Raw genomic sequence first — 21,784 nt, 5'->3', positions numbered from 1 at the left:
CCACAGAAGTTGCTCTGCGTCTTCAGCCTGCTGAGCAAGATTCCTTTTCGTGTGTCCAACCTATTTTTCTAAGGGCAGTTCCGCATTCTCAGCTATATTAAGATTTGTTGTTACTTTAAAAAAAAAATTTCATCTCGCCTCCCAAGATTCAACATAAAGACAGGGCTTAAAAATAGAGCACTGTCAAGTCCAAGCACTTACAAATGTGAGCCAAGCCCTCAAAAGTTAGAGATTTTCTTTAAAACAGGTATCTCCAAAAGGATGAGAAACTTGTTCTCAAGTTATTTCTCTTGTTTGGCATTAACACCTTTAATCTATATTTGTATTATATTCCCAGGCTTTGCTCTCCAACCAAAGCCAGGCTTTGTTTTCTTTTCCCTTTTTTGTTGATTTTTTTTCCATGCTTTTAAATGATTATTAACGAAAGCTGAGATTCTCATCAAGACAAATGGCTCCACAATGGCAAGGTTTCAGATAAAACAGCAGCAGCATGAAACCTATGAGCTTGTGTAAGCTGCTAACCCCCCACATCTGAAATTCACCCCAACAGGCTACAGACCCTCCTCCAACCAACACCAGGTTGGGTTTCCTGCAGCCTTTGGGGCAGAAAAGCAGCAGCCCAGCTGCCCACAGTGAAAGACTGAAGGCAGAAGGATGAAAGCAGCACCTCCTTTGGGAACACACTGGAAGTTGGCATGGGAAGAAGCCAGACCTCATGACTTCCTGCATCTGCTTTAGCCACCCCACCTCACACCCCTCCTCACCTAACCCAGGAGAAACACACCGTGCCCATGTGCAAATCTATGACAAACAATCTTCCATTTAATAATGCAGAAAAAAAAAAAAAAAATTAATCTGGCAGGTCTGCTGTGTGCCCTCAAGGAAGGGCAGCAGAGACAGCCAAGTTCTTTCCACACAGCACCTTTTTCTAACAAGATCTGCCTTTCAAACAAACCAGGAAATACAGGCATAATTAAAGGGCAATCAAAGCACTGCAGGAACCTCACTGTCAGCGAGATGAAAGATGCCTTTTTTAAATGAAGGCTTGCATACCCAGATCTCTTCTCCTTGGTTTATCTTGGACGCTGTGCTCTTTTGTCACACAAAAAGCACCAGCAATTTTGATTAGTCCAAAGGCTACATATGCAGCAGCTTTAGATGAAATGCCACCTTGTACAGGCTTTTCTGACTCACTGCAAAGCAAAGTTGAAAAGGAACGGTATGTAGGTACAAATCAGCAGTGTCTGGGGTTGCCACAGGTAATGGCAAGCAACTTGCTATTAGCACACTATAAGCTCTTGCCAGTCCCCAGCAAACACAGGAATGGTAAAAGACCATACTGGCCACATAACAGAACTCCCCATCCTGCCATGTCTTATGTCTTTCTGGAGAAGACCCTACACACACAGGCCTGGGACTCTTCCAGTCTGATCACCTTGCTCCACATGGCTTTCGTTTCAAGACAGGGAAATTGAATTCACCTCCCCTCATCTATGCTCCATTGCATGTTTGTACCAAGAGGATGAAGGTATTGCTCAATAATCCAAGTCCAACAGGTAATTCTTTCATGAGAATTCAGATAAAAACTACACCACCACAGCCAGGGTCAGGTTAAGCTGACATGCTTCTTTCCAGGGAATGCACTTGAATAAGTTTTTTCTGAACTTTAGATAAATAATGTCAATGTTTTGCCCAAGACACAGTAGGCAAAGGGACTCCAAGGGGTTCTGGGACCATTACTCCAACATAAAGGCACTGTCTCACCTGTGGACTGACTGCCATGCATCCCACTCACGGATCAGCCTGAGGCCATGCTCAGCCCTTGCACAACAGGACCCACTGGACCCATGCTGCCTCTCACTTTGCTTTCCCTTGGAGCAGCAAGGCCTTTCCTGGGGTCTCTGGCTGGGGAGGGCAGGAGCCATGGGACAGCTGACTTGATGTACACACTATTTTCACCTTTTGCTGGGTGAAGGGTCATGGAAGCCCTCAACCAAACTGATGAAGAGGAACCTTTTATGTTACAACATTGGATTAAAAACAAAGGTAAAGGATTCCAACCTAAATAAAAAGTATTTGGGTATGGATACCAAAGGACATGAAGAAACTCCATCGTCCTCCATCTGCACAGACTCCCTTAGAGAATCAAGACACAGCATCCAACACTGGGGAGTGGAAAGGTACACAGCTGCCATCAATGCCAGGACACTGCCACTCCCCATCCCAGCTGCCAGCAGGAATGCTGGGATCATCAATGCAAAGCCCTGCAGCCCCCAGATTGCTTGGTCTCCCAGAGCTGCCTGTGCAGTTCAGGGATGTGCAGGCACATGGTACAGCACTACTCCTTGCTGGGTAGCTGAAGGAGCAGCTCTGGGCCCAGATGCCACCAACAACTCATTTATCAGCCCTCCACTGTAAAAAATTACCCAGAAACTCAAAGGTTGTTATCTAAGTGCTGATGGCCAAAATCATGTGCTTTCTCTAAAGGGTTGGACAAAAAAAAAAAAAACCCAAACATAAAAGGGAAAAATAAAGGGTCTTTAGATTCTAAAGATTTGTCGGCATGGATATTGTCAAATTGGGTCTTTATGTCCTTCATCTGTGCTGTGAGCTAGCTGGATGCAAGTCACTTCCAGCCCAAAAGCCTTATAAATTACATGAGCTCATCTCCAAGCTCTTCTGAGAGGCAGATGTCAGCCTGGCCACCACACTGTGCTAAGGCAGCTACGTGGCTTCCAGGATTGGTGCTGGGTCACAGCCAGGCAGCTCAGAGTGCAGGCAGGGCAAGCACAGGTCTGCCTGCACACATCCGTGAAGGCATGTCCTAAGAAAGCATTGCTGGAAAGACTGTTCTGATTTTAAAAGGAGAGAGAAAAAGAAACAAAACCACAAAAAACCACAAAACAAAACAAAAAACCCCAACAAACCCCAGCTTGGTACAGATCACCTGAGAGGTGGCTAATCTTGCTGCTCTCACATTCGTTTCTTCACCTCCCACATGCACCATAGGTTTTGCATCAGCAGGAGGCGAGCCAGGAAAAAGAGATAAAAAAAAAAAATTGGGCAACTCATGCACCTGTGGGCTCCCCAGCCACCTCCTGCCTTTGGGATCGGATGCTCCAAATAAGGATTGTCTGGCAGATGTGCAATGGGGCTGCATCCGTTCCAGCTCCTCTCAGCCAGCCCCAGCACCATCCTGCTCGCAGCCCGGGGAACTTATTTTGCATTCAAACCTACCAAGCCCAGTTTGGGTGACTGACACAAAACACACCGTGGGTCCCACACCACGCCAAGGAATTCCAAATGGGAAAGCCAACCCAGCCCCGGATAAGAGAACATCCTCCTAGCAAGTTCACTCCATCAATGAAGCAAAAATTAATGGTAATGAAAATACATATTCCTGCTCACAAAGAGCAACACTGATTGTTATTCCAACCTGTTCTAAGACAAGGAAATAGAGAATGTCTCTGCTTGCAACACGTGGGAAACCCAGGGACAGAGGTTCCCAGTCCTACTGATGCTTCCTCACACCCTATGCTCTGATAAGATAAAAGTGCAGGACCGGGTGCCAACTTTTGTTGGTTTGGTAAGGAAAGAAAAGTGAAAACAGCAGTGTGGCTGAAAGGTGGCAACATACAAAAAACAAAACAAAACAACTCAATCCAAACTCCCAAACAAAGGAAAAAAGCCTCAGTGAAAAAATGAAAGCTGACAAGGGTGCAAAAAAGGCTGAAAAGGAAGTATTGCCACCAGGTATAAAAGGAATGAATAATAAAAAAAGAAAAACAGCACCTTCCAGTTTTCTCTACAGAACAGCTAACATCAGGAGGATTTTTCTTTCAACTTTAGGAGTCTCACTGTGGGCTTCATAATTAGCTGGAAGACCAGTTTGAGACACCAAGTTCTGAAGAAAAGCTTTTGAAAACTTGCTTCTACATTGAAGGGCTTAAAACCAAGGGCAACACACACTTGATTTTAAGAATACCCAGGACAGTGTAGGGAGAAGTCTGGATCAAGAGTCAGGTAAGCAATATTTGCTATGACTTTCCTATGTCACTGCTCCAAATGCTGTGTGCCTCAAAGTACTTGTGGTCTATAGCCTTGGCTTCAAACCAATCTCTTTCCTTTAAGTATGTTTGACTCATCACATTTCACAGTTTCATTTCCAACTAGCCAAACCTGTATCTCCTCAATGCTGCTGAAGGTGGCAACACCTTCTTTAATGAGGCATATGACTGCTGTTTCATTGCAATGGCATCCGTATAAATGCATGCAATATTAATCAATCAAAAAAGTTGAAATTCTTCCTATAGTGAACACCAAGTGAGGATTGTGCTAGAATAAACTCCTAAAATAAATCAGTGCTGTACATACCAGCCCTGCTTCAAGTTGTAACAAGAGATCCACCCTCTCCAAAAACTGAGGGTGGATCATCTCAACAGAAAATCCTGCCCAAGAAATTCAGTCAGCACACACGAGGATCTGCCAGAAGACCACCCTTGTTGCCCAATCTGCTGTTTCAAAAGACTGCAAAACTTAGCTGCAAATTAACTTAATATGGGACCATTCCACCTAATTTCCACCTAGGTCCTCACCTAGGAGATACCACAGCACACTTCTTGTGGAGGAACACAGCAAAAAGTTCAGCCATTGTGTTCTCCAGATAGAAAACCCCATTACACTCTCATTCTTTAGTAGAAAGTGTCTTTTCACACAGAGCATCTGGCTTGTGATGCCTTTTTTTTTTGAGGAAAGGAGTGGGAGGACAATAGAGCCCTTAGTGTGCAATGACATCATTTTTGGCTACACTCCCACCCTCCAGCCTAAAGCAAGGCAGACAGAAGACCTCCACAGGGGCACAGGGGCCCTTTCTCTGGGAGGTGCTGGGGGCAAAGCTGCATTTCAGAAGGGACCCGTGGGCAGCATGGAAGGGGAGCCCCAGCACCACTCGTGTTGTCAGCACCACAGAAACGGGGCAGAGAAATCCCCATGCAAACAACTGTTCAGACAGGAGTCCCCAGCCCTCCTGCTCCACTGGCCAGTTGCTCAGACAGGGTTTCAGGAAAGCTGGATCCAGCAAAGCCAGTTAACCCTGGGGAAACCAATCTGTCCAGATTGTTGAACTGCCACTGACCTGAGAGCAGGCCATGTCCCCAGGCCAGAGTTAAGGGATAGAGAGTTTGCTTCACAACCTAACGGGTAACACAACAAAGGTAACAGGACAGTAGCCAACATTATGAAAAGAGTAGCAGGAAATACTTAAAAAGAAATGTGTGTGTAATTTAACCATGCAAGGAATGGCAATTTTCATTAAAAGAAATCTAATGGGTATCAACCAAGATAAGGAGAATTGGGCACGCTGTACAGAGCTGGTAAGGTCTTTTTGAGGTTTCCAGCCTGTGAACTCATGACCTGAGCCTACAAGTGATTCTCATGATTGACATATAGAGGTCAAACATAAAAAGGGCTGCAAGGACAGGAATCCTCTTCCCCACCTTCAAAATCCTCTCTTTTTAAAGATGGCCAAGCCTGCTCAGTCAGGGCTAGGAGGGGGAGGCACCTTCACCTAGGAGGTAGAAAGCTCCATCCCAGCTCTAGATGGGATGTCTGTCCCTAGTGAAGTCATAGAAGCAAAAGATGATGAACTTGTATTCAGACATCTAAAAGCTGTTCGCAGGAGAACCCCACCTTGACTGTCTGCCCAACACAGCAGACGTCCAGGGCAGGGTGGGAAACTGTTTGAAGTCTCCATAAGCCTCAGGGTAACTCCAGCATTACCTGATGAATGCAAGTATCAGCTACACATCTTTGTCAGTCTCATCAGACCATGCTTCCACCCAACCAGCGTGGCTCCTGACTGAGTGGGTGCACTGGCTTTCCTAAATATCTAATTCAACAGCTCACCAGTTTCTGAACCAATTCCCAGTTCACCATCTCTGTTTTTTCTCCCCACAAAGCATGACTGCCTCCTCATCCAATTCTTTCCTGTCCTTGATCTGCCAGGTGGTGAGGTCAGACCTTGCCTCTAACATGGATGCCTGGAAGCCTATCAGAATCACCCCTTCTCCCCTGAGCAGCATCTCCTGACAACCTTCCTACCCTATCCTCACTCTTTCCAGATTCCAAAGCACCACTTCGGAGCAGTCTGTCTTTCCTGCCCTCTCTCAGCTCCCTTCACTGTGTCAGAGCAAGGAGGCTTTGGATCCTGAGTCATTTTTTCAGCTCGAACACACTGGGACAATACCCAACTCATCGTTATTTCGCAGAGAAACTATTTCTAGCTGTTCCTGTGATGTGCCGAAGCAACAGAAGAGGGCAGAGAGGAGCTGCCAGAAAGAAGCATTTGCTCTGAAACCCATGGATACCGTCTGGTCCAAGAGCTGGAAGTCTGTCATGCATGAAATTATTCCTGGTTTCTCCACACATGGGCTCACAAACAGCACAGCAAGGCAGCCAGCTGTGTGACAGCTCCATCCGTGCAGAACCAGACCTGACTGCTGTGTCTGGCATCCAAAGCTCTGTGGGTGCCCTCAGCTCTCCCAGCACAATGCAAGGGGAAATACTGGTTGCTGAGGGTCTCTCAAACATCCCTTTCACCCCCCAGCTCTCCAGCTGCAAAATCTGCACATTTTACTTGCTACAAAGCGAGCACATGACTTCCATTGCCTGAAGGGTTTCTTCAACAGAAGGCTGTATTTTACAAAACCCTACAGTGCCCCAAGGGGAGTGGCAGAGCAGTCTTACAGACAGAGGTCTGATGTTCCTTCACACCAACTGAGCACAAGAAGGGCAAATACCTGGTCCCAGAGCTGCTGGGGGCAACTTCCTGTGACAATACACTATTTCTCCCTTAAATCCAACACTCATTTAGACACCCAGGGCTCTGCGTGTGTAATTACATCAAGAGCCCCAGACACAGAGACTCATTACCCCCGTTTGACACCTTTGAACATGATCAAATCCTTCCCACTGCAAACTAGGAGCAAGAGTAAGAGGGAAATGGGAGAAACAGCAACCCCAGACTGAATCATTTGGTTCTGGTCCAGATAACTCCAGGGCTCAGGAAGCAAATTTCTAATAATCAAGGCTTGCTGGCAGGTTAAATATATCATCTATGCAACACTGCTGCTAATATGAAATACAAGACTATTTATTACTCTGAAGGACTTTCTGTAGCATTAGAAACTCAGCTAACTTTATTCCCTGCTCCCTTCGTACATTTCAAGACTACTGTTGGGGCAGGGGAGGGAGGGAAAAAAAAAAAAAGAAAAGAGAGAGCATGCAAGGTAAATGAACCATGCAATAAAAATTGTTGAAATTGGCTGAGGCATCTCCTGATAAGATCAGAAGAGTTGAGAAAGAACTGCAGCTCAACTGGTGAGAAATCCAACCATTTACAAAATGCATCCACTTGGGGAAAAAGAATAAAGTTAAACAGATACTTAAACAGAGAGAGCACTTGATAAAAATGACAATTCTTCGACCACTTAAGCCCAGAGTATTTTTGTCTTAATATGACACTGATTCCATGAGCCAAGGCTTATACACTTAGAATCAATGGTTCCCTCTGCAGATTCATACAAACCAATACTCAGAGTCTATGGACATCACACACCAAGGAGGTTAATTTGCCAGTCTGGTTTATGCCTCACTGCACCACCTCATCCCATGAAGTTCAGCCCAGAGCTGAAATACCACCTTGAGGGTCCTTAGAAACCTTTTCAAGCTGCTATTGGAAATTTCACCGTGGGATTGCAATCACTGAAACTACTCATTGAGGAGTCTGTAAAGCACCTGGGCAATAACCACCTGCATCAGCTTCACAGAGCAGGGCTCTTATCAACTGGTGGGAAAGAGATGCAGGGCTCTCAGCAGCAGCCCTAAGCCTTCCTCCTGGGCAAGCAGCCTGTCCCTTCTGCTGTAGGATGGCTCAGCCAGGAGAGAGGCAGCAGCAGAGCTGCAAAGTGCTTCTGACTCCTTGGGGACCTGAAGTCATTGTCTTGTCCATATGAACCACTCCTGTGTGCAAATCATAAGATCTCTAGTACCTTGCAGACACAAATAACCAGAGTTGTTTGAACAGGGCAATGTTAAGCTGGCTCTGACAGGATACCATTTTGGGAATGCTTACTGCCTCCTTTTGACAGCCCTTCTGGAGCTGCATCTCTTTGTTCATGTAGCAAAATGCTTCATGCTTCAAAAAGCACATCAGCCTTTGCCACCCTACCTCTCAACTTCCCTGCCACCCCCTCTCAACCCAACTGAAGCCAAAGCCAGTAGCCAGCTCTGGTGAACAGGGAAGCCTGGCACCCAACACCAACCTCAAAAGTAAACGTCAGGCATGCTGCAAGGCACCACTTGATCTCATCAGCAGCACCCACAGCTCCTTGCTGCTGCGTGCCAAGCACCCCAAACTTCTTTCACGGAGCTGAAACCCCACAGTGGTCCCCACAGAGCCCCTGCTTGTCTCTTTTCTCTGAATACCTTACACAGTGCAGAGCAAATCTTCTGGTGATAGTGATCTCTGTGCAGTGACATCCCTCGTGTCTCTTGCAGAGCACAGGGGCACACAGAGCTCCAGAGAAGGAACCCTGGATTCTCTGCTAGGAGCTCTTGTGTCCCCTCAGCCAGGCTCTCCCTAGGCATGGCATTCTACAGCCACCAGCAGTTCTTACCATGATGGTAATCAACCACCACATGACACACTAGCAAGGGAACAGCTAGCCTCCAAAAATTGATGGAAACCCTTCACAGTTTTTAAACAGAAAGCAAGACAGTGATGAAACTCTTCAAAGAAAACACCTGCACTTCAACACCAGCAACAAACCAGTGGGAAACACCTCTGGGAAGGAAGCAGCTCTGCTCTCTAGCCTGCTATTCTGGCACTCAGAAGATATTTGGGCCTTTTTCAAAAAGCTGAAGTGGCTTCAAATAGCTGCACTTAGCTACTAGCTAGGGAAGCCGGCTGTACTTACACACCTACTGGTAATGCCCACAGTTCTGAAAAAAGATCAGTCAAACTAGAGTTCACCAGGAGGCTGCTCCAGCTGGAAATAGGTCACTGGGTGTTGGGATCTGCGGTTTCAGCAACACAGCTTTGGGAGCTCAACAGCAGCAGCTACTCCCTCTTCTGCTGAAGGCAAGCCCTTAATCCCCTCAGAAGCTGCCCCCCACGTTCTGCTGGGATCCTCCAAGAGGCTGTTCTATCTGCCAAGCCCAGCTGTGCTCCCTCACACCTCCCGCACCACTTCATCTGCTCTGGAAATGCTCAGCACTTCCTTCTGTCAGTACTTGTCTGTCAGGTAGGCAGCACTGCCAAGAACCTAAAAGCAGTTGCAAAGCTCTCTGCGGTTGCACATGCTAACCCTCTTAAGAAATAGCCAGAAGGTTTTGCCTAATGTAAGAGCGTAAACAAACTTGTTACATGCTAATCACCAGGTAGGCCACACACCCTTCCCCTCCCCCAGCCCCCAAATCTGCTAAAAAGGACAGGAAATATAATCATGGTCACATACCTTTGCTTCCTCATTGATGTCCCAAGTGAAGGATATGGCATTGTAGGCAATCTCCTCGATGTTACTGATGGTGTTGAAGCTCTCCTTGTAGTCAGCTGTTGGAAAGAAAGATGCGTGAGAGAGAGAGAAAGAGGGACACATACCAACTGGAGTTCTTAATCATACAAAGCATCCATAAACTGCAACTTCCCAGCAACCCCTTGGGGGCAAAGGAAGCTGAACTGTACTTAAGAATGGATCATTAAAAAGGCTGGAAATGGTCCTCATAGAAAAAACAAAACAACAACAAACAAGGGGAAGGAGAAAAAAAACAAGGGACTTGGCAGAAATTCCAAAAGAGAAACTCCAATGAGAAAGGCAGACATCCCAAATATCGTGTGTCTCGCGACACAGCCTGCTGTGTGCAGGAAATTCTGTCCTGTACAGCAGAGACATAAGCTCTCAATAAAACTCTTTCAATAACAAACAAAGATTTGCATGCGCGTCTGCTTTAAGTGCCAAGTGATTAATCCCTGCTTTTATTCACAGAAGGAAGGGACTAGGAGTACAACCCAGCCTTCAACCAGAGGAGGCTGGAAACCAGCCAATCCCAGCCTTGTCTGGAGGCAAGTGGAAATTTGCAGTGTTTTCTTTTTTCACATGTACCAAAAAACAGTAGTGGGAAGCTGTGGGAAGAAGGATCATTATTGTCAAGGTATTTTTACCAAGGATTTTGTCCTTTGAAGAAAGAGAGTATTTAGGACAGCCACAGAGTCTGTAAGCTACGATTTAGCTACAATCACCAGGATATGTCAAAGCAGCTGTAGTTTGGATGGTGACATTAGATCTCCCAACACAAAAGCCTAAACTCAGCCTGCTCACCAACCACAGAAAATCCTCCAAAATTCAGCCTCATTAATTGTCCCTACAAATACAACAGTGGCTCTAAGTAATCAAGAGCTCTCCCCTGGACTTTCAGCCAACCTATGGATAGCAGAGATTATGATCCAGAGGTTCCTTAAAATAACAAAGCTTTAGCAGAAAAAACAGACCTTGCCAAGGAATTAGGTTTAGAGTTTGACATCACCAATGATCATGTTTCTTACCTATGTCAATGCATCTTTGTTTGGCAGTATGCTGTCTCGAGTGCCAGTATTTCCAGTGCCTCAGCTGATCTTCTCTTGTTTTGTCTTCAGCAAACACGACCATGATGACACTCTGAAAGGAGAGGGAAAGGAGGTAAGATTAAAATAAAATAAACCACATACACGTGAAAGAGAAAAGGGCAGCGAGTACATTTGTTTTGGAATTTCTCCCTGGTCTCAGGTTTTCTCTGCTTTAGGCTTTCCAGCTTGACGCACTGCAGCATACCTGGCACAAGGCTGCCAGACAGCAGTGTTTTCTGGGTCATAAACAGAGATGAGCAGAACTGCTCTCCTAGCTGGAGTTCAAGGATCTCATTCCAGGTGTTGCATCACCTTTACACAAGTGCTGACACCACTTCTTAACAGACTGAGCCAGGATGGGTTGGTCTGGAAGTAGGTGGACAGCAAAGGAATGAACGTTGACGTAAGAAGGAGTAAGCTGGCCTTAGTGCTGATGCTCTGGTTTAGATTACTGCACTTTGGGGGAGTTTAAGGCTACCATTGTACACACCCTCTTTCCCAAGAAGCCACAAGAGCTGCCACTCACTCGGACTTTACTGATGGGGTGATGGATTCCTTCGCTGCTGCTGACTTCTTTCAGGGTGATAGGGTAAAATTGACCTTTATTCAGGTAAGTCATCGTGCTGTCCCCAGGCTTCTGTCGGAGGGACTTGGAGGCTTCAAGAGTGTACTCAAAGTTATTCCTATGGAGCAAAGAGGGCAGTGATTGCTAAGGCATTTTCCTGGAAAGCCGATCAAATGATCTACATTTAATTTGGAGAAATTCCAAAGTTGTTAGTTGACTCACTAAGCCATCGACAGGCAAGGAAGTTGGAAAACAGGATGAGCCCCCTTTTCAACCATTTCCTTCATGAAGGAATATTTAAAGGAAGTTCTTGGCAAGCTAAATCCAAGACACATCAGCAGGAAAGACTTGGAGCTCCCAATTCAGGCTGAGAGCAGCAAGTTTTTCCCATGGAACAGAAAAGTATCTATAAGCAATTAAATTAAAATTCACAAGCTAATAAGCCATTCAGTGGCCATAGTCTTCCCCTTTTCCCTCTTGGTCTGCTGCAGCTAACCGAAGTAGTTTATCCCCTTCTCTTGGAGTTCAGATGAGTTTTATGCTTCTTATTTCTGCTGTAGATTTCCAACAAAGAGTGACCAAGGCAAGAAGGCCAGGGAGGACACAGGTTAACACCAGCTCTGAGACCACTGCAGAGCAGACATACACTGCATCTTCCCATGGAAGAGGAATTTGGCACAAGGACAGCAATTCAAACTGGGTCGTATTTCCTACCCTGCAGGTAGTGTTCCCTAAAGTACTTTTCATTGAAGATACAGGTACGCTTTAGAACTATGACATTCAAGTAAGCAGACACTATTGTGATTTTGAGATCCAAAGCCCCCCCAGTGCTTGAAAGAGACCCTGTGAATAAGGGTATGAGCTGTGGACTGCTTTCCTGTGGACACCTGTCAGAGAACAGGAGTATATGGGCAAAAGGGAGCCTTAAATAATTACCCAGAAATGCTGTCAAAAACATAATCTTCAGAGTTCATGTTGGCCATCCGGAGATTCAGCTCAGTAGGAAAGAAAACCTGGGGTAGACAAAAGAAAACAACAATTAAAACAGCAGCAGCAACAAGAAAAGTCAAGATTAAACAGATATTCACTACCACAGGACTTCTGGCAGGCAAACTGATCATCAGATAAACAAGTGATTTTTTGGTTTGAGCAAACAGGACACTTGAGCAGGGGTTTAGTCCAAAACTTTTGGGTTTTAACTAAGCATACCACCTCACAAGCCTTCTGAGTCAGCTTGAAACAATATTTTAAAGCTTTCTTAAATCTCAAAGAAAGGGTATAGCTACAGAGTTCCTTAAGGTCTGGCTTAAAAAAAAATTAAAACACATTTGGTTACTCTGTTGTTTTCAGTTGATAGCATAAAATAAAACCCACACATTTTCATACAAGTTTAACTCTCACTCAAGGCCCCTGAATAAACTGTTTTCCACTGACACAAACCACGCCTAGAAACTGGCAGCAAGGAGGCTTGCAGACTGTCACTTCCCTGTGGTACCTGAGAAGGCACTGCAGAGTGCTGAACTCTTGCAAAACCCAGCCCAGTGCTGCAGATTGAAATAACTATTTCCACACTCTGCAAGCCAAAGGCTCTGTCACTAGCAAGATTAGTCATTTGCTTTTGATAACAATTTCATGTCGTGTAGATTTTATTCACTAAATTATACTTCTGCAGCTTTCTCAGAAAGTGTTTTATTCCTCATTCAGTGGACAGATTCCTGGCTCATGCAATGGGAACAATTAAAGATAGAATTAGATCTCTCCATCTAAGATCAAGACACACACAAGCACACACAGTCACTGTCTCTCCTGGTACCTCCTGCACGCCCTCCTTGAAAGTCTCTGAGAAGGTAGAGTCCGGAGTTCTCCTCTGGGAGTTTTGAGGCTGAGTGTTGGAACTGAACTGGTCAGGGTTGAGGTTCCTGTCAAAGACCACCACACGCTCGGGGGGCTCGGGGTGGTAGACACTTGGTGGGATGCCCACTGCAAAGCCATGGGGCTGTGTCTCCGTTTTGATGGAATGGGTGGGCATGGTGGCGATTGACACGGTGACAGTTGTGTCAGGAGTTGTAAGGTGACCTCTCTTGTCCATGCCCATCTGGGGCGTGTGAGGAAGGACAATGTTGAAAGGTACATTTTTCAGAACCTGGACTCTGTTTTCTCCAGCAGAAATGAGCGACTGTTCAGTTACGTTTGGGATGCTGTTTCTTTAAAAGACAAAGAAAAAAAGTCATGCATAAATTATACAGCTCATTTTCTCTTTAAACAAGAACTAGAAATTATTCTCAGCCATTAGGACAAGGGCAGCCGATGCCAACTCTCCTGCTTGTACAAAACAACTCAATCCTAACTTGAAAAGCCAAGAAAGCAATTCAAAAAAATAAACATTATCCACTATTAACAATCCCATTTTGGAGATGAATTACCCTGGAGCAAAAACAGAGTTCACTGCCCAGAAAACAGCAGTCCAAAACTAAAGCTCTCTGAAGCCCTTCTCATTGGCACATAGAAGCTTCATTAAACTTTTTGGTGAATGGAGGAGGACTGAGAGAGAGGTTGCTGCTCCTCTGCCCTAAGACTGCACACCATCCAGGAAGCACTAATAGGGAAATTACACCCCTCTTTCATGCATAGCTCCCTGAAAAAATCCACACAGAGACTCCCTGGAGTGCTTTGCGTAACTTCACAACCTCCACCCCACCACACTCATTTCTGCCAGGATGACACCAAGATCTGTGGCTGAGCTACCCTCATAGCTAGTAGCCACAAAATCAGCCTGCCTGCCTGCCCTCCCTTTCTCCCCACAAAGTGGTCCTGCCTTCTCCTTTGCACCAATTCCGACACTCCCCCACCCCCTTGGTCAGCCAGTCCAGCTTGTTCCACTGGCAGAAAACTTGCCACTTCTTTTTTTCTTGCTAGGTTATGGGTCACTGAAAGACCAGAGTCAGTATGAGGGGAGCAGTGGGAACACACAGCTCTGAACTAGATGGCTCTTCCCAATAAGTCTTTCAATTTGCTCAGCCAGATCAGAAAGCCTCACCTGAGCCCTTAGAGTATCCTAGTATATCCAAAGAAAGAGGATGGTAGGAGTAGAAGCGTGTCTGGAATGAACCTCATATTCCAAATATTTACTTAATAAGTATCATCTTCTGCTTGGGAGGTACAAGAGGGAGGAAGGAAAGGAAGGAAAGAAGATGATGTTCCAGAGAACACAAAAGAAGTCCACAAACAATACAAAACCCAAACTAAATCACAAGCACTTTGAAGTCCTTCCCTATCATTCCATGCATGAAGCAGCAATGCTGCTGGTGCCTGAGAACAAAATCAGTAGCAAGCAACTGAGGCAACCACATGAAAGAGTTACCAGCCACCTCCACAGCCTCAGCAGGGATGCCTGTGCTACCAGGTTGTGCCCGGTGTTAAAAGAGCAGCTTTTGCAACACTGTGACACCAGTACGCAGACAGCAAACAGATGGCAACAAGAAGCACTTTGGGCCTCTGCTCTCCAAAGAATGTTCTAATTCCGATCATGTTCCTGGAGCAGCACAGGAATTTGGGCCACAGAGTAAAAGAAAAAAATTCTCTTCAAGCACAAGTTACTTCCAGTAGCTTTGGCAGTCTAGGAGGGAAGGGAGATAAGGAGACATGCAATAGTAAAAATTAACACCTTTTGCTGTGGTCTTGGTCAGGATGTTCTACCTCTGGCTTAGCTGTCGAAGATCTCCTCTCTCTTGGAACCTGGGAAATAGAAGACAATTACAGTATGTTCTTTCTTTCACCCAAAAAAGTTAGCTCCTGAAAACACAGCCATTTGGTCAAATTAAGAAAGCACCACACTCTGATACCAGTCATTAGTAGCAGTACAGTTTGAAAATTTTTTGCATGGCTTTGGGATACAAGGTCCACTCCAGGTGATGTTCCCTACACTGCTGACCCAGCCAACTGTGCCACCCTGGGCTCCCAACAGCACCGGGCAGTGGGAAAAGCAGTGTAGAAAAGTGCCATCCCTGCCTGGAGCACCAGAGCAAACAAGACTAGGAGAAGGGCCCCCAAGGTTTGTGCTGGTGGTGCAGGTCTCTGCAGGGCAGCAGGGTTCAGGTTGCTGAATGAGCTCAGGCTTGGGAAGAATGCTGCACCAGAGCATCTTCCCAAGAACAGGTGCTCTCTGGGTCACTTCCTCAAAGACCACTTCAGGCTTTCCTTTCTCCTCAGAAACCAGGGGATTTGGAGAAGACCAGGTCAAATAAGCATATTGGGATGCTACAGCTCATTTTTGTGCATGGCCATGTAGAACACGCTGGCCCAAACTGTATTAAATCTTTCATAAACAAAAGGTTAACGACCAGTGCTTTGGTTTTAAGGCAGCTCAACACTGCTCCTTTTATTTTATGCCATGGACAGACTTTTCCCTGAAAACGTCACACACAGCAACACCGATCACACAAGCCACATAGCTGACACACAGACATGTGCCATTTTCCAGGCTGTGCTGCAAGGCCAAGGTACCCAAAAGAAAGTGAACTCTTCAACCTGCAGAATCTTGGTTCACCAGAGCACAAAGTCAGCAACCCAGTGACCCAAACATCTCTCACCTCCTCGAGCCCATGGTGCTCAGCTCTGCTCAGCTGCAGAGTAAATCCACACAGGCTCCTTTACTGACACACATACTGTGCCCAGGACTTTGGGCATTCCAAGCACACACTTTGCAATGGAAGGAGGAGTGAACTCCCACCGCCCTCCTTTGCTGAAGCCTCCTCAGATACTGTCAGTGTTTTCCAGCTTGGGTGCAGCACAGGACACCACCACTTCACAACCTGAAGGTGGATGGCATCTCTGCATGAACAGCCCCCAACTAAAACCTAAGTCCTGTCTTTTCCACATAACCTCACATCTCCAGTAACACAGTGTTGGATTTTCCACAGTAACCAGCAGAATTGGAGAACCACTGGCTGAGTACTACTAGAAGGCTGATGCTAACTATTGACTGAAAAACAAGGGTCTTCCAAGTAATTTTTGGTCTCAAGTGCAATATTCCTTAACTCTAGATTTTAATTAAAAAAAAAAAAAAAAAATGTTTCCTGCAAGGCTTTGTTAACCACAGTTGAGCCACTGGGTAGCCCATTAGTCAAATGGAAGACAACTTGAGTTGTTTGGTTTTCTTGCTTTGTGGGCTCTTTAATACAAAAGTGATCTCATCAGCTGCCTTTAATATTGCAAGAAGGGGTGTATCAAATGCCTAGACATCATCCCTCCAGCATTACTTCATAACAGACCTCAATAAATCTTTCAGCCTCTAACCATTTTGCTTCACCCGAGTATGAGGCATACCTGTTCTTCCACTGATTTTTCTGTACACCCACTGATACCCGAGCACAAGAGAAAACCCTGAATTAGACATTAATGTACAGCAAATCCCTTCTGCTTTGCCAAGCGTGAAGGATCAACATCAACGTCCTCTTTGTAATCTGCAGGTTTAGAAATCAAAATTGATTTTGTGGATTAAAATCATCCTGGTGAAAGTGTTTGGATTTTTTTTCCAAAAGCATAGCAAGCACAGGCACAAAGCAGAACACCAGTTTTCTCACAAAACTCGCCAAATAACATCCACATCAGTGAATTTGTGGCATTCTGTCGTGTGTGTGTAGTGCTAATCTCCATATTAAGCATTGCAAGAATATTTTTATACATAAGATATGTTTAACTCTTAAAAGGGCAAGTAAAGATTTTTTTAGGCAGAAGGTTGCAACCTCTCTCGTGCTTGAGGAGCATACAGGGGCTGGCAAATACACTCACTGCTGTTAAAAGACACCAGCCAAAGCACCAGGCATGTGAGCCAGACCAGCCCCATGGCCTCCTTACATGCTCAGCAACCACCCTGCTGTATACTTCTGGCATTTAGGAAAGAAAGCTCAGCAAAACATATCCAAGACAAACCAGATTATCTATTTGACTGTTAAATTAATCTGTGAATACCTAGGAAGGTATTCCCTAGCATGTCTCTGGGAAGACTGTGAATGCTGGGGAAGACAACTGTGGCTGTCAGAGGATTAACAGACTATGGCAGCTCAGCTGAAGCTCACTGGAGGTCAGAGGGATGCAGACAGCAGCTCCTTCAGGAGAATATTTTTGCCCCACACACCACCAAAAGCCCATAGTTATAGCTTAGTGTCAGCTCACACCAAGGTAGCACATCAAAGCTCCAGAAAATGCCAACAGCCCCACCAGAGCAGGGATCATGTCAGCAAAAGGAGAGAAGTTTCTTTCTCCATGTGTATTTTTACTCATAGACATACTCCAAATTCTTATTCTTCATAACTGTTTCTAGAATACATTGCTTCCTACAGAACCTAGAGTCAACAGACCAAGTGCTGCTGAAGTTTTGACCCGTTACATTAAGATCCAGGGCATCTTATTTTACTGAGCTAAAAATAAACCAACTTTCAAGAAAAGGGACATGGATTTTTTTTTTTTTTTTTCAATTTTAAAACCACATAGTTTGAAGTCTTCCTGATTCATTCATGGCTTCTGTAAAATCCTCTAGCAAATGACACCTTTTCCACAGGTGGAATAAGAGCTCTGCTGGCTGCCAGAGCATACCCATGCCAATCTACCTTGTAGTAATCATACAGTAGTCCCAGGGCAGCTGCACTGTCTTCATCACCATTGATGCTCATCATAGCTTTGGTGGCTGCTGTAAGGGGATTTTCGAGGAAGGTTTTCCAGGCTTCATCTTCACTGGTGTAAGGACGCCTCTGAGAGTAGAGAGAGTCATTCTGAAGAACCAACACAGGTCTTTTACTTGATCATAAAAAAAGAAAGAAGAAAAAAGCCACCTGTTAGAACACATGAAAAACATTCCTAAAGTTCTTCTAAATTATCTGGCCCAGATTCACAGAGCTCATATTCTGATTCAGTGTACTACAAGGATTAGTCAACACAAAAAGCCCAGAAACCTAATTCTGATCTCACTCACGCTCAGTGTAAATCAGGATTAATTCGACCAAACTCAGCTAGATTAGATGAGCCTACATAAAATTGCAAAGCTATTTACAAGCACTACTGACCTGCTCTCTGAAAGAGTTACAGATGCTTATTGGCCTACCATCTATAAAACCTCTAGCACACCCTATGCAATACTACTGAGCTGCAACCTGCTCCCCTTCCCATGTGGGACTAGAAATTGTGAATTAAAACACCTCTGTCCCCTAAAGCTTTCAGAAAGTGTCTTTGCTCTCGAGTGTATCTGAAAATACCACCTAGAAACTGATTAGTTAGACTCCACAGAGAAACTAGTTGAAGTGACCTCAAATCAATTTGGCAGCTAATTTTTCTGACAAGGAAAGCAAAGACTTATACCCTGGTTACTGTTGAAATAATCCATGGCACTAGTTAAAAACACCCTCAGCAGATGACTGGGGGGAAAAGAGAGAGAGAGAGAGAGATAAAAAAACTGGAATTTTTCCCCTTTATGTTACAAAATAAAAAAAAATATAATACTCTGAATATTCCGAGGTTGCTCCAAGATGACTTAGACTTTTTGCCCACAGGTGAAAGTGGGATATCTGTAGAAAATGCTGTCCTACAAGCTTAGACAACTTAGTATATTTTGATTCAGCTGGTAAAATACACACTTCACCCTTCAAGTCAGTTCAGGCTCATATTGTATAAACCTAACTTTTAAACCAGTTCAAACAGTTTTCAGTGCAAGTATAACATTAATTTACTATAGACTAGCAGGGAGAGGACAACTTTCTTAATCCCAAACTCAGTATTTTTTTATGAATTGGTAATGGTTTAAAATAAATCAATCATTAAAAAAAAAAACAACCCAAAACTAAAGCCCACACAAAAGGTGTTCCCTACAACCATCACACCCTTTCCTAGTAGATAAGCATTTTTTTTATCTATTTACCCAGATGCATTCAGACTCAAATATACTACAAATACAAAAAGTTGTGAAATGTAAAGTTGTGAAATGCTCTAATCACTATAATCAGCTTAACAATATCCTACATTTATCACCATCTTCTACCAAAAAGATTGCAAAGCACTTTACAAATTATGCATTCAATCCTTTTATCAGTCACACAAGGAGTCTCTGAGCTTCGCTGGGACAGCTGAGCTGAGTTGAAGACACTTAGAACCAGTGGGAGTTTCCAGGACTTGCAAGAGCACTTTGTAGCTATAAATCAGTATTATATAGTTGAAAAAAGCAAACAACAACAACAAAAAAAGACAAGCTCTTGCACCAAGCCCTTTCTTTAGGTCTTTGTACATACTTGTGTACACACTGACGCAGACACCAAAACGCAGTGTACCAAAACGCAGACACCTTTGGTACCGAGGACATCTACTTTCTACCAAAAAGACTGCACAGCAGAAGATAAAGAGGAATTTTCTTTAGGGACGTGGTACAAGCTTCTAGTCTTATACAATGTGATATAAGAAACTTGGAATATTCCCAGCTCGGTAAATCCGCCAGTTAAAGTCACTCAGAAAACAAAAGGCAACTGAAGTAACCTGGGCGCAGCTCACTCGATCCATCCCTGCCAAGCTGAAGGGCTAAGTCAGCCTTGCTGGAACTCACAAGACCACTAAGCTGATTCCCTCCAGCAAAGCCGTGCTCACACGCAAAGAGAAAACCACGGGAGAACCCGAAATACTGAGAACTAAGTACACCAAGCAAATGCAAAACCTACATATATTTCTATGATTTGTCATGTTAACACTTAAACACAATGTGTGCTGCCCCATAGGTAACCTCCCCTCCCTAAAAGCAGCATAGAAAAAATTGTCTGCAGAATTTCGAGAAAAGAACAAGGTCTGGCAGTAACTCAATCTCTTAACGGAACCCCAGCTTCTTTCAGGAAAAAAACACCTTAATAAGAGAGGCAACCATTTACATTTCTTAAGTTTTAGGTTTCAAGATTACTGGCACATGGATCTGCTCATAAAACAGTAGACTCATCCAGCAAAGGCTTGAAATAAGTTTCCTACTGCAATTTTAATAATTTCTTATTTTCTAGGAGTGGAAACAGAGGAATACTACGAAAAGCAGGTACTCTCTCTGTGCCTGTGAGGATCCCACAGCCTGCGATGTTTGTACTCAGATCACAGAAAGTATTCCTACTGACTTCAGCGATCCAAAAACCACCTTTCCTCTCCCTCACCGTGCAATTTAACTTGAGACATTACGAGATCCTCAGCCGCAGTGTGTGCTTTACCTGGTCCTGCACCGGGCACATCTTTAATGCTGAGGCAGCAGAGAGGATTTCTTACGCCGGCTCCTACGTGCCAGAAAAACGAAGCGTGTGTACTTAAATTGCTATAGCCTCATCTACTAAGCCACAATGGACGCAAAAATATTAAAACTCCTAACCACAGCGCCAAGTTAGTGAGCTGCTGCGTTAAGAGTCCTCTTTTCAGAAAGCAGTATATTAAAAAACAAAAACAAAAAACCACAAAACCAACAAGAACAGCAAAACCAAACCAAAACAAAAAAAAACCCAACAAAACCAAACCCAAAACAAAACAAAAAAACAACCCCCCTAAAAAAACACAAAAGCTTAGGTAGAAATCTTAGGCTCTCCCTAGGAAACAAGTGCATCTGGAACGCTGATCATTCGAAACACAGTGATTTTACAATCGGCTCTCCAAATTACCTCGGAGTTGCCCCATTTTCTACTCAGTGTGCACGGCCCCCGTCTCCAGAGGGACCCGGTGACAAGAGAAAAAAAACCAACAAAACAAAACCCGAGTCTCTAAACACTGAAACTGATCCGCTTGAAGGGAACTTCTGGGCAGTCGATACCACGAAGTTACAGAGAACACTCGCTACACTCGGATGTCTCTTCTTAACCCCCGGTTCGTGCAATACGGGGCAGCCGCAGCCGAGCTCCCCGGGGAGTTCCCCTCGGCGGGCCCACCGCCCCCCTTACCTGCCGAAATCCACCTTGCCGGAGGGGTGCGCCTCGTAGAAGTCCATGGGGGCTGCTCCCGCCGCCCTGCAGCAGCGCAGGGCTCCGTCGGGGCGGGGGGACAGCCCACCGCTGCGGCCGCGGCTCCGCCCGCCTCTCTCAGCCCCCGGCAGCGGGGCAGCCCGGCGCTGCGGCGGCGCCCGCTCCTTCCGACAGCGCGGCCCGCTCGCTGCCGCCACCCGCATTTAAGGCGCGGCGGGGCGGGGGGCGGACGGCGGCGGCGCTGACCCACGCCTCGCTGCCGGTGTCGAGTTTCAAAGCCGGCCCTGCCTCGCCGCTCGCCCGGTGAGGCGGGGTGGCCGCCGGGGTCTCCCCGCTGTGCCTCCGGGCACCCCCCCGCCCCGGGGCTCACACCCCCTCCCTCCCTCCCCCCCCCTCATTTCGCACCGCCCCACCGCAGCCTCCGGATAATCCTCCGAGAAGATGGAAGGGGCGGGCCCCCGAGGAGAGCTGCTCCCCCCGGCCCGGCCCTACAGCGGAGGGGGCCTCGGGCGGTGAGCCCCTCACGGCGCAACCCCCCCGGAGGTGCGGCAGCACCGGTCGGACCAGACCCGGTTCTTCCCCCCCCCTCCTCTCTACCCGGCT

At 45.7% G+C, this 21,784-nt stretch overlaps 1 protein-coding gene across 2 annotated transcripts in view; it reads right to left on the bottom strand.

Moving 5' to 3' along the window:
* The window catches only part of GRHL1 (grainyhead like transcription factor 1), a 41,298-nt gene that overhangs the window by 19,365 nt on the left and 149 nt on the right, over positions 1-21,784 (bottom strand). Inside the window, exons 1-8 of one of the 2 annotated variants that reach the window (XM_071741887.1) lie at positions 21,161-21,399; positions 17,834-18,020; positions 14,890-14,960; positions 13,039-13,429; positions 12,162-12,238; positions 11,187-11,343; positions 10,601-10,712; positions 9,516-9,610 (exon numbers count right to left, since the gene is read on the bottom strand). In XM_071741887.1, coding sequence (XP_071597988.1) covers positions 9,516-9,610; positions 10,601-10,712; positions 11,187-11,343; positions 12,162-12,238; positions 13,039-13,429; positions 14,890-14,960; positions 17,834-18,020; positions 21,161-21,384 — 1,314 coding nt within the window. In that variant the 5' untranslated portion in view covers positions 21,385-21,399. Of the gene's footprint in view, positions 1-9,515; positions 9,611-10,600; positions 10,713-11,186; positions 11,344-12,161; positions 12,239-13,038; positions 13,430-14,889; positions 14,961-17,833; positions 18,021-21,160; positions 21,400-21,784 lie in introns of those variants that run through there. The other variant, XM_071741888.1, reaches the window with a different exon arrangement.

Source organism: Heliangelus exortis, chromosome 3 (genome assembly GCF_036169615.1).
Source record: "Heliangelus exortis chromosome 3, bHelExo1.hap1, whole genome shotgun sequence".
NCBI lineage: Eukaryota > Metazoa > Chordata > Aves > Apodiformes > Trochilidae > Heliangelus > Heliangelus exortis.
Note: the sequence above shows the minus strand (reverse complement) of the source record. Positions and strands in the feature narration are given on the sequence as shown.